The 18,849-nt window shown below is 37.2% G+C and overlaps 1 protein-coding gene across 2 annotated transcripts in view; it reads left to right on the plus strand.

Moving 5' to 3' along the window:
* PIK3CB (phosphatidylinositol-4,5-bisphosphate 3-kinase catalytic subunit beta) overlaps positions 1-18,648 on the plus strand; it is a 76,013-nt gene extending 57,365 nt beyond the window's left edge. For both annotated transcript variants that reach the window (XM_082766943.1, XM_082766942.1), the window contains 10 exons: positions 671-814; positions 1,720-1,819; positions 4,228-4,406; positions 4,896-5,005; positions 5,301-5,379; positions 12,990-13,157; positions 13,617-13,740; positions 14,783-14,928; positions 16,468-16,600; positions 17,116-18,648. In XM_082766943.1, the coding sequence (XP_082623069.1) occupies positions 671-814; positions 1,720-1,819; positions 4,228-4,406; positions 4,896-5,005; positions 5,301-5,379; positions 12,990-13,157; positions 13,617-13,740; positions 14,783-14,928; positions 16,468-16,600; positions 17,116-17,253 (1,321 nt within the window). In that variant the 3' untranslated portion in view covers positions 17,254-18,648. The remainder of the gene's footprint in view (positions 1-670; positions 815-1,719; positions 1,820-4,227; positions 4,407-4,895; positions 5,006-5,300; positions 5,380-12,989; positions 13,158-13,616; positions 13,741-14,782; positions 14,929-16,467; positions 16,601-17,115) is intronic.
* The last annotated feature ends 201 nt before the right edge of the window (positions 18,649-18,849 follow it).

The raw sequence follows: 18,849 nt of genomic DNA on the forward strand, positions 1-18,849 counted from the left end.
AAAGATTTGTCTCTGATTTTCCTCATACTCTAAACAATATTATGTTTTTGGTAATGCACCACCAATATTTTACCTAAATGGATCAGTTTGTGAATGTATCTTAATAAATTAACACCTTTCAGCTAACAGGCACTAACATCTTAAGACAGGTCAATGAATTACATTCAGTAGAGTGAATACTGCTTTCCTGATTTTGGAACGGGTATGCAAGTATTTTTAGTTTTGCCTCAAGTGCCCTTATTGCCCGTGCCTGTAGGAGTTAGCTGACTGCTAGGTTTCAGTAATTCCAAAGATACAGCTCCTCAGTCAGAGCTTGAGGGGTCAAAGTGGAGCCAATGTCCAATCTGGAAACATGAAATAATTCATCTCCTAGATGCTTAACCTAGAGCTCAGGCTGAGATGTTGATCTTGTAAAGGCCCATGATTAAATGACATTTTTACTTAAAGGTTTGACTTTTAAAAATCTTTTAACTTAATGATAAATTGATCAATCTAGCAGTTGCACTAAGTTGTGTATTATTTTTCTTCTCCTTATTACTGAAAGATTGGGATAAACTCTTCCTGTTGAACCTAAATTTGCATAGTTGGGTTTGGCATATGCATCTGAATTTCTGGAATGTCATTAATCTAGTTACCTTTTTATCAACTCATTTTATGTACCTCATTCTAGCGATGAAGAACTCTCTCAGTATCTTCTTCAACTTGTGCAAGTCCTGAAATATGAACCTTTTCTTGATTGCGCTCTCTCCAGATTTCTATTAGAGAGAGCCCTTGCTAATAGGAGAATAGGACAGATGCTGTTTTGGCATCTAAGGTAAGAATTTTTCCCTTACATCTTTCTGAAACTGTTGGTCCTGATTAGGCTTCTAGTAGGCAGATCAAGAATTTTCTTTTACCTTTGGCATTTATAGATCAAAGCCATACTCTTATTTTAAATATATTACTATGCTTTGTAATCCACTATTTGAAGAAAATACTTGAAACTGCAGTCAGCTCTAGCTAACTGGTAAGTTAGGTCTGTGTATGATTTTAGTGTTTGTTTTGAGTGTGCTTGCAGTAAAAATACAGTATTTATACCTCACAGGGAAAAATACAATTTTTCAAAGACTAACAGAAAATAAAAATAATTCTGTGTGTTGTTGCTACATTTGATGATGAGTTCTATTTGAGTTCTATGAATTGCAGATATCTTGCAGAATGGATTTATAGGTTGATTCTGTCTTCAAAATACAACTAAATTATTCTAATATTTCTAAATAACAAGAGCAAGTACTACATGCAAATGTTTTGGAGAATAATTCGTTCTGCAAATATGGTTCAGTGTTTCTTTCCAAGTGTACCCCTCAGGGAAACTTTGGCTTTTCCTTACCAAGATTTGAGAACACGCAGTGTAACGTCAGCCCTGACTCTCAATATCATTTTCCATCAATATTACTTTCTTTAAAGAAGAGGTTCCTGAAAACAAATACCCAGTAACTACCTCTTATCATTATTGCTTCCAGAACAGTCCTAGACCTAAAATCAAGTGGCATGTGTTGAAACTCACCATTCCTTATGAGTGTTTTGTTAATTCATTTGAAATCTGCCTTTTTATTTTATCTAATGACCATGAAGCATTTTTTTTTGTTTCCACTTTATTTGCTTTAAATGCCAGTCTGTAAAATTATGTGGTCTGTCTTGATAGATAAGATGCTTTTCTTCTGTGATGTTCCCTTATAGGTCAGAGGTTCACATACCTGCTGTTTCAATACAGTTTGGTTTGATACTTGAAGCTTACTGCCGAGGAAGTGTTGCTCACATGAAAGTGCTTGCTAAACAGGTATAAACTTCCCTCCTTCCTTAAATCTTGACTTAGTCTAGCTTGTAACTCAAATGCTTGTTCCAGTGTTCCTATGGGTCGTATTGGTTACCTTGACAAAGTCCATCTGTTTAGGAGAGAGGAGGGAATGTGGGGGGAGAGAAGGAAGCATGAATGAGAGGGAGAAATGAGTGGGTTGAATAGATGGCTGTAATGATGGAGCAGTCTTCCCTGGTACAGAAGGCAGCTCGTGCTATGGGGCCTCCGAGGCAGCGCCCTGTTTTTATAGTGTTCTGAGAAGTGCAGGGACTTTCAGCACTATGCATACGAACTAGACAGAAAAGTAGACTGTCCAGATTATTAGGTGAGGAAGGGTTTATATGCACTTAAAACTTGTGACACCCCCAACCTCCACCCCATCCTATCAGAGCAGCTTGTTTAATATAAACTATTACATTTCTATCTAAACTTTATATGGATAAATCCAGGATTGCTTCTTACAGCTTTTGCTAAAAAGTAATGCGAAAGTCTATTCTATTTGTAGAATAATGCAGTACTCCCTGGAAACAGGTGTTGAAGCAACCCAAATACTCATTTTAGTGTTAATACAGATTTTCCATTTAAAAAAAAAAAAAAAAGGAGAGAGATTTACTTTTAAACAGACTAATAAGCTTATTGGCAGATCAATAATAGAGACTTGCAAATCATGTTCTAAAGGCTGTAATGTAATTTTAGCAAGAAAATTTAGATTGCTAACATAAAATCCTTAAAAATTGTAGCTCTGGAATTAATGTATTTGCTACATCAAGGAAAAATAAGGACAGAAAAGGCAACTCAGTAAATGTTAGTCTGATGTTTGTTATTTCTGACAGTTTTGATACTGTCAATGTTGAAAATGTACTTCAAGAAACAAACAGAACAGGCATGTACTGTTGTGCTCCTTATTTCTGCAGTTCACAGACCATTGAAAAGACCATCTCTTACATGAGTGCTTGTTAGTATTGTCAAAATCATAAAAAGATTAGGTGATGAAATGCTTAAGCAATAGACCTAAGGTCAGTAAAGTTTTTGTGCACTTCACAGGAAACAAATGTCAGTACAATCAAAGAAGGGGCAAAAAAATTTCCAACTGTGCAAACACGGAAGAAATTCAAAGTAGAAATACTTCAAAAAGTTCCTGTTTGTACAACACAGGTTCCATTTTGTTCCCTTGTCACTGATGTTTGTACAGCTCCTAGAATAGTGGAAAAGCAGAGCGCTTTTAGTTTTGACAGATGGCTGACCTGGCAGGTCTCCGTTGCCTCAGTTTTATAATCAAACTCCATACAATTTCCACAGCATCCTGCTTAGCAGGGTTCAGTCTGTCTGTAAAAGTGGTAAGTCTTGACTCAGCACCTTATAAGTTAGACTGAGGCTTCCTTGAATAGAAATAATCTTTTACAATTATTTAAATTGATGCAGTTTGCTAGAGAATATTGCAGCACATTGCTGAGCATGTTAACTTATGGCTACCGTGAATTGTTATATACTTTGTATTCTGCTAACAAGTTGCTTAGATGTAGATGCAGCGTAGAAACTATGTTCGTTGTATGTGCTATGTAGGTTTGTTATCAAAGGGCTTTTATCTGTTAATGTTATGTATATTTACATTGCTAGTTTACTTGTTTTCTTATAAACTGTACCGGTGGAAGACTTTCTAAAACAGAGGAAGAAAAAAAAAGCTAAACGTGTCTTTACACATTCTAAAAGTAAATATTGCTTAGATGATGCATGCAGATTTGGAGCATCCTAACTGATCAGAGCATTTACCTTATGCCTAATTTCAGCAGGGTTTTAATGAACAAACTTTTGCAGAGCAGAGTCTTAAATATTGAGCATGTGTAGTTGTGTATGTGACAAATGTCTGCAATTTGTGTTGTGGCCCCATGTCGTTGTTTGCAACTAACTGGATGCATATAATGCAGCATCTTCATCCATTGCTTCAAGTAATGTTTGATTTTTGTAGAAGTATGATACACTCAATTTCTGTTGACTTTAGTATGGATTGAGGCACCTATGCTATGCCTTATTTAATTTGTGATGGAAACTGAATTTTGAAGGTGTCTTTTTGTAAATTTGTCATACATTAAAATGTCACTGTGTTGGAGATACTAAGTCCTGCTTAAAAAGTGACTTGAGGTTTCAGAGATTTCATCCCATCCATGTTTTTGTTACAGAAATGGTACTTCTAGGACATAAATAATTTCCAAAAGTCTATTGTCATTTGTTTCAGAAATGCCATCTTAATTTCTGATTATTATTTCCATTTTATAGAATGTTGTAAAATTGCTTTATATTTCAGATAACTGCTTTTTGTTTTCATACACAATTTTAGATTGTATTACATGCAAAGTCAAACCAGTAAATTTTAAAGATAAAATATCTTTCAGGTGGAAGCCCTTAATAAAATGAAGACTTTAAACAGCTTAATTAAGCTGAATGCCATGAAACAAAGCAAAGCAAAAGGAAAAGATGCAATGCACACGTGTTTGAAACAAAATGCTTACAGAGAAGCGCTTTCTGACCTGCAGTCTCCTCTGAATCCTTCTGTTATACTTTCAGAACTACAGTAAGTTAAGAATGAGTGAATAAAGTTTCACTGTAGCTTTTGAGTGGGAACACTAAAGTAGAAACGCCTATGTGCTTGAACTTCCTTTGGCTGTATTGTTTAGCAGATATGCTGTCACAGGGAACGCTTTCTATAGTGAGAGAAGGTCTGTTGGCAGTCTTCCCGAGGTTAAATAGCAGTAAAGTCTGAAGATTATTGTGATCCACAAAGAAACTTAATACTCTCTTAGTGAATGTATTACCATAGCTAAACATATTTAAATATAAGACTAAAAGTGCCAATCGTGGTGTTCAACATAGTTGATGTTTGACAGATTCATCCATAACTCAGTATGTGCTGATAGCATAGTAGCTGAATGAAAGCTGAGGTAATGTTTAAGTAATTCCAAACTGGAAATCTACATTTTCTGTTGTGTTTTTGAACAATGCTTAGTCCTGTTCAACTGAACTATTTTTAGTTGACTATAGCATTTGTTATATTTTCTTCTAGCGTTGAGAAGTGTAGATATATGGATTCTAAAATGAAGCCTCTATGGATAGTATACAACAATAAGATGTTTGGAGGAGATCTTGTAGGGATCATCTTTAAAAATGGTGATGGTAAGCAGTGCTGAGCACTTCTTTCTTTATTTTCACACTTGCCCTTAAGCTTTGTTGCTCTGTATTGCCATAAATTAAACATGGCTTACTATTGCATCAGCAAACAAATTAAGCATCTTTTTGACTAGTTTTCAATCTACAGATGTTATCAGTCGTAATGATACGGTTAATCCTGCTTTCACATTTAGGATTGAGGATTTTTAGATAGCTTTTTCTGAAAGCCTTATAAATATTAGATGGTTTATCTACAACACTCTTGAGAAACTGAAGTAGCAGTTTCAACCTTCCATTATAGATCTCCGACAGGACATGTTGACACTCCAGATTTTGCGTTTGATGGACATACTTTGGAAAGAAGCTGGCCTGGATCTCCGGTAAGGATCTCTTAAGGGTTTGTTTATTTCAGTGGAGAGTCCACTCTTACCAGTAAAGCTTTCCTATTCATATGCTTTCCCCTAAACATCTGGAATGATGCCAAAAGGTTTCATTTGTCATAGCCAAGGTGAGCAGGCTATAGAAGGCACTTACCTAACTACATGGCTTCTCTTTGCAGTTTATTCCCCAGATGGCCCACATTACAAAATAATTTAGCCATGAAAAGAAATAATGTAAGAAGTGAAGTTAAACATTGAGATTTTTACTTATTATCAAGCAGGATATTTGTCCTTGTGCACTGTGTCTTTCCCAGAGTATCTAAGTCTCCATGGTGATTATAAATTGCGCTCTCCGCAATGAAAATGAAAACATTTTACTGTTTTAAGCCAGACAAAAAGCATTGTATGAGGTGAGGAAACAATTCTTGACCTAAAGGCCCAGCAGGCAGGTTCTGTGCATTTTGTTTAATTCATTGGTTGGTTTCCTTTGGGTTTTCTTTGTTTTGTTTGTGTCTGTGAGATTTCCAAAAGCATGTATTTTATAAATTTCTCAAGTAACAAACGTGTCTATTAACTGTCATAGACTTTTCAGGTGTATGCAAAAATGGGAGTTCACTTTGTGATTTATGGGAATTACAGCTCTTAGGTTCTACTGCACATGTGCAAGTGAGGTACCAATGTAGAATGCAAATCTGCTGTCCAATGAAAAGATCTTTATGTGAAGACTTTCTGTAATCTATCTGGTGTTTGAGCAGTACTGGTTAAAAACTAGTCATTGAGGTTTGCACCTGGAATACACAGGCTTTTCTAGCAGGCAAAACACGCTTTAGAAATTAGTCAACTTTAGGCATTCTAACCTGAGAGTGGGGTAAGAGGAGGTTAGGACTGTTTGTTATAAAAGTTCGCTATCTGGTTGAGAATTACCAGAGTTGTGGAATAGCCAAACAATCAACCTCTTCTTTTTTAACATTTTCTTATTTCTATTGGTCTTACTTCTTAATGGTACGTATGGTTTGTACAGCCATGGCCATAAATGAATACATTTCTGTCCAAGTATGTTTTTGTTTTATTTTTATTTTTATTTTGCTATTTCCTACCAAATGTAACAGGTTTGTCCGTCTTCTACCTACTATATAGGATAGAAGATTGGGAACAGTCGATATGGATTTACCAGGGGTAAATTGTGCCTGACTAATCAGACTGCCTTCTGTGATAAAATGACTGAATTTGAGGAGATGTCCTTACCCTGACTTTAGCAATGCTTTTGAGTCTGCCTGCTGTGCTATTCTTGCCTCTGAGTTAGGGTGTTACGGTCTGGATGGGTGGGCAACTACATACTCTGCCTGAAGGCTGAAAACAAATAAGTGGTTGCTGGAGTCTAAACATTTTAATATTCTTAGCCTTGTCAATAGCCTGTGGTGAAAGTCTTATTTGTAGGTAAGAAAAAGTATTTCCATCTGTTTTATGCTTGCTACCTGCTATTCCCAATTACTGCATATTTTCGGTTGTATTTTTGAATTCTGATAAATAACAGGTGATCATTCATGTGTAAGACAAGATTCTGTAGTAAGATGAGGCTGGCAGGAAAGGTGATATATTTAGAGCCACTGCTATATTGGGGAAAAAAAAAAAAAACAACTCTGCAGCTTCCTCAAAATTTGTATGTCAAAATGTATTTTTGATGCCATTTCAATGATGTAGTTCTAATACTATAAAAATCAGTGGAGAATAAGCATGGTGTCCTAGTGTATTTAGTACTATAGAGGTTTTTATGAAGTTTTAAGTCAATAATATTTTGTGTTAAAGCTTCCATTCCTGCTTGCAGGCATTGTAAACACCTTTAACATATGTTCTGAAGTCTCACTTAGCATTCTTCTATTGTTAAAACACCATTTGGATGTCAGAAAACATTTTCCAGACCAGGAATATCTTTGAATCTTGAAGTCTTCTCCAAAGCAGCTTTCTTACCTTCATATACTTGATAGGATAAGCTTGTCTTCTTTATAGGAATACTATTCCAAAGTGTGAGGCATTGTTCAACATTATAATACAACCCTCCAGTCTGAGGGAAGCTTTTCCAGCCAATCTATGCACCAGATTTAGTTAAAGTAATTGTCAAATTCTAACTTCTTGATAGAAAAATAGTTCTAATAGTTCTAATGAAGATAGATTCGTATCAGATTCACATTTTACTACAAATTGTTTGGACACCATAAGGTCAATTTTGTATGCCTATGAAATAGCTGAAATCATTTATATTAATTGTAATTGTAACTGTTGTTTATAAGGCTAGAAATACTTAAATATCATCTGAAATACTTCATTTGGATTCTTTCATCTCATTTTTTCAAATTTTGTTGTTCAAGCATTACGTGCTTCACAAAGCACGTAACAGCAGCCCACAGATAATCTCTTAACCTTTCAGGAAAACGTGCTACTTGTGGAAATATTCTTTAGAGTGAAGTATGGGATAAAATAGGAAAGTGAATTACAGATTGTTTCTGGAAGTGCATGTTTGCTATGAGGTAGCTGAGTGTGTTTTAAGTTGAACACTGATTTGAGGAAACTAGATAATTTATATCATTATAAATAGACTGTGAGGAGACTGATCCAGCATTTAGGGGCAAGGACAACCTCTGGCAGCTGTGGAATCCCAGATGAGGCATAGTTCAGTTGCTGCCTTCCCAGAAGCTTAGTTTGTGGTTCCAGCCAGGGCCACACACTGTGCCTAGCAAACAGGAATAGTGATTGGGAGTCATCAAATGTGCTTTTCCTGACTAATGCATTTTTTTTAAACTCAACAAAGGGAAACCAAAATGTGGCTCTGATTTTTCTTAAAACTCTCATAAGAAGAAAAATGTAGAAAGGGGAAATAGTGAGAATGGCAGTTCTATAATTGGCCTCTTCCATTTATTTACATAACTGTGAGCATCTTCCTTCCATTCATCCTTTCTTAGTTCTGATTATAAAATAAAATCCTGGGATTGAGGTAGGGCTATAGTTCTACATCTTACAAAGATTTTAACGAGGCAACTGTCAAGGAGAGGTTCAGAAATGGCATTAACTGGCAACAGAACTGGGCAAAAACAGCCCTCTGACCACCTGGAGGATGACAGTGCAGCTAAGTTACGACTGTTATCTCTAATCTATGTTTGCAGTTTACATACTTATTAAGAAGAGATGAGTCCAAAATCTATGAATCAGCAGCAGTAGTAATGAGTTTTGTTGCCCTGTTCATGAGTCAGGACTTTTGGATGACCTCTCGTTGCTTGGGTTAAGAGACATCTCTATCAAGTGAAAAAGTAGTGTCAAATATTTATGATTTCCTGAAAAATCCTACTTCATACATCAGTGCCAGTGAGTGGAGTCTTTTCTTCTTGCTCTTTATCATCCTTTGAGGTTTACATTTCCCTGATGCTGTTGCTTCCCTGTTTCCTTTTCATAGAATCATAGAATCATAGAATATCCTGAGTTGGAAGGGACCCTTAAGGATCATCAAGTCCAACTCTTGACACCGCACAGGTCTACCCAAAAGTTCAGACCATGTGCCTAAGTTCACAGTCCAATCTCTTCTTAAATTCAGACAGGCTCGGTGCAGTGACCACTTCCCTGGGGAGCCTGTTCCAGTGTGCAACCACCCTCTCTGTGAAGAACCCCCTCCTGACGTCCAGCCTAAATTTCCCCTGCGTCAGCTTAACCCCGTTCCCGCGGGTCCTGTCACTGGTGTTAATGGAGAAAAGGTCTCCTGCCTCTCGACACCCCCTTACGAGGAAGTTGTAGACTGTGATGAGGTCTCCCCTCAGCCTCCTCTTCTCCAGGCTGAACAGGCCCAGTGACCTCAGCCGTTCCTCGTACGTCTTCCCCTCCAGGCCTTTCACCATCTTCGTAGCCCTCCTCTGGACACTTTCCAACAGTTTCATGTCCTTTTTATACTGTGGTGCCCAGAACTGCACACAGTACTCGAGGTGAGGCCGCACCAGCGCAGAGTAGAGCGGGACAATCACCTCCCTTGACCTACTAGCGATGCCGTGCTTGATGCACCCCAGGATGCATAATGGATTTTGTGCTTTTCAGCTTTCTTCCACTACAGAATGCTTGATAACTCCATTCAAGCAAAAGCAGGGCTTCTAACTTGTTTCACAAATGTAAGTGCAGAAACACTTGCTGCTTGCCTCTGTCTTCTTCGAGAAGTTACTCCCAGTCAAGAATATCTTGTCACAGCAGATCTTATAGCTTCTCTGAAGCAGGGATCAAATGGCAGCCAACATGCTGCCATTGAGGGATTCGGGGTAGGATCACTTTCCTTATAATTGTACTGCAATTCCCAATCACTTACTAATGAGTAATTTAATATGAAATCTTAGCCCAGTCTGTGTGTGCTACTAGAAGTGTAAAGCAAGCACAAAATTCCCAGTGGGATTTCTCAGCTCTGGAGAGGGGCACCAAATATATGTGGGTTTTGAGATCTGCAAAGGTGAAGGAGAACGATTTTGGTTTTGTTTGCTTGATTTTAACTGTCAACTAATTTGTCTCATGGTTAAAGTAGCCTCTTTCACACATGGTACGTTCTGTTGTTTAGGTTCCTGTGTGTGCATTCTCACTAAATATTGGAACAAGACCAGGGTTTGTATCAGAAAAGGAAATTTGTGTGTGTGCAGCAGGATGCAACAGTGTTCTCCAGTAGGTCCTTCATCCTGGGCTGTCACTGGATGGACTGTGGAGTGCAGAGCTGAAGAAAACTTCAGGTGCAAATTGCATCTGCTCCTGAGTACAGACCCAACCACTAGACAGCAAAGGCCATCAGCAATGATGAACACTACTCTGTCATTTGGAGAAGGCTGACTCAGAGTTCAGTTCACCTTAGGCATTAGTCAGTCAAGTACCAGAGTAATTTGGGGGGGGGGGGGAATATATACTTTAAATAACTCCTGCCAGACATACAAACAAAAAATGTACCAACTAATTTCTTAGGCAAACTATTTCAACTATTTCAACTGACGTTAGCAAGGTATGTGCTACTAAATTTCCTCGGTTCTTTCTGTAGTTTCTCTACCTGTTTCTTGTACTCTAAGTATAGGCAGTTAGGGAACAAATTTACTCACTTAAACAATGTTTATATTGAGGTTGCAGCTGCAGAATGACAGAAGGAGACTTTCAGAGGTTCAACCCCCTGAAAAGTTAAAACTACAGCTGTTATTTGTGCTTCAAAAATAAGTCTGAAGTCATGCATGTGGGCATAATCATAGTAGATGACATAAACATTCCTCGTAAAAATAATAGAAAGTTACCTATTACAAATACCTGTCACTGCAGAGGAGCAGAACATCTGTCTTCCTGGCATGCTGGGGGGTCTGCAGTGTGCAGCTTTGAGAGCAGACCTTGCACCAAAAGGTGTTGCTGTTGCTTTACCTGTATTGCAGCATTGAAATTGTGCTAAGGGAGAAGTTACGATTTTCTGTTGCTTTTCTAAGTCTGAGGAATTTAATTGTTGTTGAGTGATCTTTACTGTGGTGAATTGTCATAAAAGTATTCAGTACCTAGATACTTCTTGGGCAGACAGAGAGAGTTCTCCCAACAACTTTTTCATTTCATTGCCTGTCTGCAATGAGTTCTTGTTTTTCACTGCCTTAATTTGTGTGAAGTCTGATATTAAGTGGTCTTGTGCAAGTGAAATCAGAGTTCACAAAAGCTTTGAAAAATATATTTGTTACAAGTTTAAAGTGTGTCATTGTCTTGAAACTGCTGCACACGAAATTCCAGAGAATGTGTTGATCAAGTCCCAGAACTTGAGGTTGTATTTAGAAATAATTAAATTCTTGAAATAAAGAACAGCATTAAAGCATCTTTTCCCCTCCATTTATGGTGCTTGACAAAAAATGAAGCGGAGAAAGAAAATTATCCTATCTATCAATCCAGAATCACTGTATTGATCTGTCAGTGGTCTTTATACGACATTAGAAAGTAGGGCGCGTATCCTGCTGACAGATGTCAAAGTCAGAAAGACCAGGATGAGATGGAAAGGACCCAGAGGATTTGTCCCTAAGTTGACTCCTGTCAAAGTGTCTCTCTGACAAGGATGTTTTTTCCTCCAGTTGTAAGCATACAGTCCTCAAGGGGCTGAAGGCTTTCATCATTGTTTGCTTTTGAAGGGGAAGTTGTTGGACGGGTGCCCAGTTAAGCTGCAAGTAGGGTGGGTTGAAATGCCATGGAAGAGGGCCAGCGTGCACTTTAACCTGGCAATACTTGGCTTACGTTTGTCGTGTCGTGATAAGGATGGGCAGTGCTTCCTCGTGTCCTGAGTGCTGGTGTTCTGTAATTGCACTCGCCCTGCTGTTCGCTGGGAGAACCCCTCAGCACAGAAACCTGGGGTTTTTAATTGGGAAATGTATCAGAATACTAAAGGAAAGAAGGTTCCAAATCTGCACTTCTTTTTTGTTGGTAGTTTGAAGTTAGCTGTCTTCTAAAAACCCTGTTGAATGTGTTTTTCTGTTTGCTTTGTTGCCAGTGGAAAAGAATCCCCAGCTCTAGGGCTCTTACTGCTTATACCCCTTCAGCTGTGTTTTCACAATTAAATTTTCTGGAATTTTATTTATTTTTCTTCTGTGGCAGGGGATAGTAGGCTGTCTCAGTGAAGAGATGTACTTCTCTGAAGCAATCAAACATAATACCCGTTTTGTGTATAAATACAGATGAAAATAGCTCCACCAGCAGTGCCTTCTATCTATACACACATGCAAATTTAATGGCCTGCAAATCTTTACAGTGCTACTCTATAGTTGCGTATCTGTTGGTATCTGTTTTTTTAAATATGTGGATCTGTGTCCAGAGTTGAGAGAATATTTATGACCCAAGATGCCTAAAATGAAAGTAGACACCTCTATTTGTGGTGCAGTGCTTTTGAAGAAAGCAAACGTGATGGTTTTACTCCTCAGAAACAAACAAAAATCTTTGGAAAAATGCACTTACCTGTTTAGACACGTCCACTTGATTCAAATTGTTATTTATGTCTTTAATGCAACAATATTGTTGTAGAGTTTTTTATTAGAGATAGCGTATAAATGCACAGGAATATTCTTATGTATCAGGTGAATCAAAAGATGTATTCCTGTTTTTCATTAGCTTTCTACACTTTAAAATTAGCGATATCAGGAAAATGGTATTTTTTGCGTATATTTTCAAAAGTGTTTTTTAGCATTTTAAGTTGAGTTAGGAAGAATAGGGCAAAAGGATAAGACTCTGGTTTCCATTTACACAATTTATAGTCTAGAATAAACTTGTGTAACAGCTGTTCGTTTAGCTAGGAAATTAACAAATGCAAATAAAGGGCTCCCTCTATGGTTTCTCCTATGAAATTACAAGTAACTATGTTCAGTAAAATGGAAAAATAAGGGTTGCTCATAATTTCTTTTTCTAGATATATATATGCAGTAGGAAAAATAAATGTTTAAAATTAATTGCTGATGTTTTAACTTTGCAAGTAATATCTGTATATTAACTTCTAGAGTTTAATGTTCAAGTTAAGTGAATATTCAACCCTCTGAAAGTATCTATATACTAACGAAGCATTCTTACTATTTTTGTTTTTAACATTAATCTTCATTTTGTTTCAGGATATTGCCCTATGGCTGTTTAGCAACTGGAGATCACTCTGGCCTTATTGAGGCTGTTTCTAGTTCAGAAACCATTGCTGATATTCAGTTAAATAGTAGCAACGTTGCTGCTGCTGCTGCCTTCAACAAAGATGCTCTCTTAAACTGGCTGAAGGAATACAATTTAGGGTAATTTCTGTAAATATTTTCTCTAAGTGTTTCTATATGTTATAGGTGTTAAGGAATGTGTGTTTATTCTGTCAGGTATGCTTTTTTTTTTTTTTTTTTTTTTTTTTTTTTTAGTATATCAAACTCTGACTCAGATTCAGGTTGCCCTTGGAGTTCAAAGAGTGGTCCAGATGTAATTCTGATATTTGAAGCATTCTGGTTTCATATTGTTGAATAAGTTATTCTAGACTAGGCCAAACAAAAGCCCCAAGAAAACTACACAGGTCTTAAATCTTGGTGCCATTGCCTTTCACAGTATTTGGACTTTTCTCATTCTTCATAGCTGCTTGTGGCTGTGCAGCCCCTCTCTACAGTATTCTCTCTTCAAATACAATATTCTTTCACAACAATCCTTTTTGATGTTAAGGCATGACATGAATTACTAGTAGAATGCACTAATATTTGTTTTGGTGTTTTTAGAGATGACTTGGATCGAGCCATTGAAGAATTCACTCTGTCTTGTGCTGGCTACTGTGTAGCTACTTACGTGTTGGGGATTGGTGACAGACACAGTGACAATATCATGGTCAGAAAAAATGGCCAGGTAAAAATCCTTTTTGTAGGCAGAATAACAACAGCATCTCCTTTGTACAAAGATTACCTTGAAAACTCTGATTTCTTTAGTGTCTCAGTAGAATTATGTCTAAAAGCTGTTGGATTTCTTTCATTTACTGAGCATTGAGGAGAACTTTAAAGAAAGGTTTAAATGTAAGACTAGTTGAAGGAACAACCAATGCCTGTTTAGTAAGCTATTCTTTGTCTGTGAGACTGTTCTGTAGAAATTTTTCAGAGCATCTGAAAGGCCTGTTAATGGTTCAGATTCACTGATTAAAAGTCCTCTCAGAATATCCTGCAGAAGACCATCCTTAAATACACGAATTACAGTTCCGAGCAATGTATTTCTCCTGAAATTTCTGTATTTCTGCTGCAGAAATTTTCAATATGCAGCTGAGTGCCAGTATTACTCTTTGGCTATAAACCTCAAAACCTAGAAACTAGGTAAAATGAAAATGCATTTGCTTGCTGAATTGATACTTTCTACTCTTTTTTTTTCTGCCTAGAAAACACTGGAAATGGTTATAAAAGTGAGAGTTTTATAGATGTTTGCAGTGTTCTTTTAAGTCTTTACCTAGTAGAAGAAAGCTGAAATGCCCTTATCGTTGATTATGAAATGGGGAAACTGTCACAGGTTCCTTGGGATTAATATAAATTCTACTAGCTTTGCTTCTGCCTGTAGGAAGCCCTTGGATACAACGATGTTAAGCCTTGTGGGCTTATCGCTGGGCTAATTTTTCTGATATTACCAGTAAGATGTCAGAAGCCTGAAACTGAGTTAGTCTTTTCCATGTTAACTTGTAGCAGTGGTTACTCATAAAAGTGTTGATATCACTGACTTTTAAAATAAATCTTGAAACACTGTAAAACTAAACACCCCAAAAACGTTGCAGCCATGGGCTATGGAGAATAATAACATCATGAGGTAACTGTTCTTGATACCAGCATCCTGCAGAGGTATTAGAAAAATGAAATTGTTCATTGGAGAAGTTATTCACTTCTATGTTTTTTGTTTTGTTTTCTGTTTTTAGCTCTTTCACATAGATTTTGGGCATATTCTTGGGAACTTCAAATCCAAGTTTGGAATTAAAAGGGAACGGGTACCTTTCATACTCACCTATGATTTCATTCATGTTATACAACAAGGAAAAACAGGGAACACTGAAAAATTTGGTCGGTGAGTATTATTTTGATCTCTTCCTTTTGTAACTGAGATGATCTCCACTGATTATATGCAGCACAGCAAGAACCTCTGTGGATTTGGTTTTGCTAATTTTCCCATGTAACTGTGTCAACACATTTATGTTACAATATACTTCTCTACTTAAACTAGAATATGTATAAAGATTACTTTGTACATCAGAAACTGCGGTTTTGCAGTGGAAAGGTGCAGTCCCTTTTTGTCTTCAGTAGATGATGCAGGAGATGGCAGCTTCTGCTGTGCTTGTTCTGTTGTTGTTTTTGTTTGTTTGTTTCCCACTCTTAAACCTTCTGAAGCACTAGGCACCAGGGAGGGACTCCGCAGACTATTTTTCAAGCAAGATGAAGCACTGTTCTTAAAGGACAAACTCGCTTCTCCGCTTTCTGTCCATCAATGTGCATTCAGTGTGCTAGTCCATCTTGGGTTAGAGACCTACAATTGAAAACAAAGGCATGTGATGATGGAAAACTACACTCCTAGATCCCACTTGTTAAGGCAGATTTTTCTTTTTCCTTTCTATGCCACTCCCACCAACTGATGGGACAGTCATTCTGGATGTTTTGCTCTCACTTTGCTATCAGTCTTCACAGAAGGAATTGACTGTCAGAGAAATAAAATAAAGCATTTAGATATGGATTGAGAAATATAATGGCTACTTCTAGAAGAAGAAGCTATGCATACATTTGTAATGGTGTGTCTAGGATGAATGGGGAAAAAACTGCAATTGAACCATTTCTCTCCTAGAGAGTGAGCAAATCAACCCATAGCTCCATTTCTAAAAGCATAAAGTAAAGGCTATTAGGTGACTGTGCTACTGCAAGACCTACAGAATATGGTGTACTTTAAATGGCAGGAGGATTCCACTGTCGCCTGAAAATTGCTGCAGAAGAGAATTTTTCTTTGAAGTGTAATTCCTTAGTCTGAAGGGGTCTTCCAGTTTCCTGTGGAAATTTACAGATTAGACAGTGGGCAGAATACAGTGACCCATCTAGGGATACTGAGCAAGTTCTCAACTGTCTGTATGATAGTTCTTGATGCCAAATGTGGCAGTCAGTTCAATTTTGACCATGGTAGCAGGAAGGAATTACTTTACAGGGATAGGCTGGATTGGCAGGAGCTACTATAGAGCCTTTGAGTTTCCACCATAGGTCCACTACATATCATCACCAGGGCATTTCGCCTACCAAATTATCAGGGAGGTGGAATGCTGGCATTACCTTTGGCTTTTTTTGCTCTTTCTGAAGAACTCTGCTTATTGTAAAGCTTTTGGACTTTTGTACAAATGTTTTAAGGACTTTTTAGACAGGTATGTGATATTTTGTAGTAATGCATTGGAGGTTCTCTAGACATCTCTGCACTTTTTCCTATAAATGTCGATTGTCCTTTCTACTACCATGTTCCTAGGATGTATATTTTAGTCCAGATAACAGTTTTTGGAAATGATTACATATTTGTCAACTGTGTAGGTTCTCATGTGTTGTGTTCATGGCATGTGTTTTGTGGTTGCATATAAAGGTTCCGCCAGTATTGTGAAGAAGCATACTTGATTCTACGAAAACATGGAAATCTATTTATAACACTCTTTGCACTGATGTTAACTGCAGGGCTTCCAGAGCTAACCTCTGTCAAGGACATCCAGTATCTCAAGGTAAAAATAAGATTTATAGCTTATCAGGACCTAACATTTTTCCAGTATATGAATTTTGATTCAAAGATGAATAAATTTTAATTGGTTTCCATTTCTCTCAAGATTCCCATAGAGTTCTCAAAGCATTATTTTTCAGCTCTGTAGAACAAAGTCTGTGTTTTGTCCTCTGAGTCAAAGGAGACAGTGAATATATGTTCCTCTCAGCCATTCTATGATGAATTCTGCATCCCTGCATCTTACATGTAGTCAGTTCACGGGTGGTTTGCCTCGTGGCTCAACACACAAGCATAGACCTGTTAAGGTGAAACTTGCTTAATTATTTTTTAGTTTTACCTTTAAACCAGGAAAATGTCGTTGATGCATTGTTAAATTAATAATAGATGAAAAAGTGTCAAAGTATAAAAAAGCAGAATGTGGATTGTGTTAAGAGGTGAAGGAGGATCTAACTATGGTTTTAAAATTTCTAACAAGACTTTTTTTTTCATGTGTGTTTTTGTCTTGTTTTACTATCTTAGGACTCTCTTGCCTTAGGGAAGAGTGAGGAAGAGGCACTAAAGCAATTTAAGCAAAAATTTGATGAAGCACTCCGGGAAAGTTGGACTACTAAAGTGAACTGGATGGCTCACACTGTTCGGAAAGATTACAGATCCTAGAAGATTTCTGGATTTGCACTAAGCTGAATGTTACCTTGATAAGTGTTTTTGAATGGGATCTGTAGTATGGACCACCAAAACTTTATTTAAATAAGAAAGGAAACAAGGCAACAACAAAAAGAAAGGGGCTGAAATAATTTCTGATTCTTTTGCACTCTGCTTCTGAATGCTTGATCCCAAGACTGTCTCTACAAATAGTGAACAACATGGATAATCAGTTCCTGCTGACTTTGCACGCTGAGAGCTACTAGGCATTTTTAAATATTCTTTGGTACTTTATGGAGATGTAAATATTTGTTTGATATGTTAGGGTAATGTACTCTAACACACTTAGGAGGTTTGAAGACCTCTGACAGAACTGTTTTTTGTTTTAAAATCAGGACTTGAAGAGTAAATTTTTGTTGATATTCTAATCTAGCTAAAAATGACCGTGTGTATATTTTTCATATGAATTCTGCCATAGTGGCACAGATGCATTAATTCTACTGTAAATAGCAACCACGGTATCATTGTACTACAGGGAGCTGCTTAATGTCTTATACTGCTGCCGAAAGAGTAGACAGGCATTTGTAATACGGGGGGAGGAGGTGGTGATAAAAGGAGAGACACCTCTGAAAATGGTGCAGCATCCAAATGTTCAGGGTTGTGCAGTTTTCTTCCCCTGACATAATACACACAAAAGAAGTCCTTCAGTAAGAGAAGGCTGGGCCAATTCCAGACATGTCTGAAAATCCCCCCTTGATAATGGTCTCCCGTTCAGCCCGTAGGGCTTTGTTTTCAGCTCCTTAGGAGATGAATTTATTTTGGGTTCAACAAGAAATTCCTTACAGCCATACATAGAAATTCTTATCCTCAGATTAGGTGTGCCATGCAAATGTACTGACTTATAAACATGTATGGAAAATTTTCATTAAATATAGTACAGTGAATTTTAGAGCATACATACCAAAAACCACAATGCTTTGGAAAGCAAGTGTTTATGAAAAAAGATCATTCCATAAAACACCAATGAGAAGTCATTAATCTTTCTGTATTTATTAAAAGCTTGCAGTAATGTTGCTTTACCGAGATATCTGTGTTGAAGATGGTTACTGAAGAAACTGGATTTGTTTTAATTTATTTAGTGAGGTACCAGGCTTTTAGGTGCTTACATGGAGAGCAAATTTGTTACGTGCAATAGGAACTGCTGGTTAAAAGATGTAACATACTGTTTCTGAACATCAGCAAGATAGACTTTAACTACTGCTTGTTCTCCAAAGAACACTGGTAGCTCTCAATTCTTGTTGACATTTGAAAGAGAATTAAACATATATATTTACTTTTTGACTAAACGGTTGTTTTGCATAGAAATGTTGTTTTATGTAGGAATTTAATTAAAGGTGGTTTTACTTTGTTGAGAGTGGTTATTTTGTTTTGGTTTTGGATTGTTTGGGTTTTTTGGTCCTAACTGGAGAGCCAGGATAGCATTTTATGTACTAGTTTTATTCTCATTCTCTTGCCCTCACTCTTGGGGCTAGTCTGTATAAAATGACCTCAGCTTCTAGAATATTGTAAAAGTAACAAGTTCTTTTTTGTTATCATCATATTGTAGTGATG

Source organism: Aythya marila (assembly GCF_965140915.1).
Source record: "Aythya marila genome assembly, chromosome: 9".
Taxonomy (NCBI): domain Eukaryota; kingdom Metazoa; phylum Chordata; class Aves; order Anseriformes; family Anatidae; genus Aythya; species Aythya marila.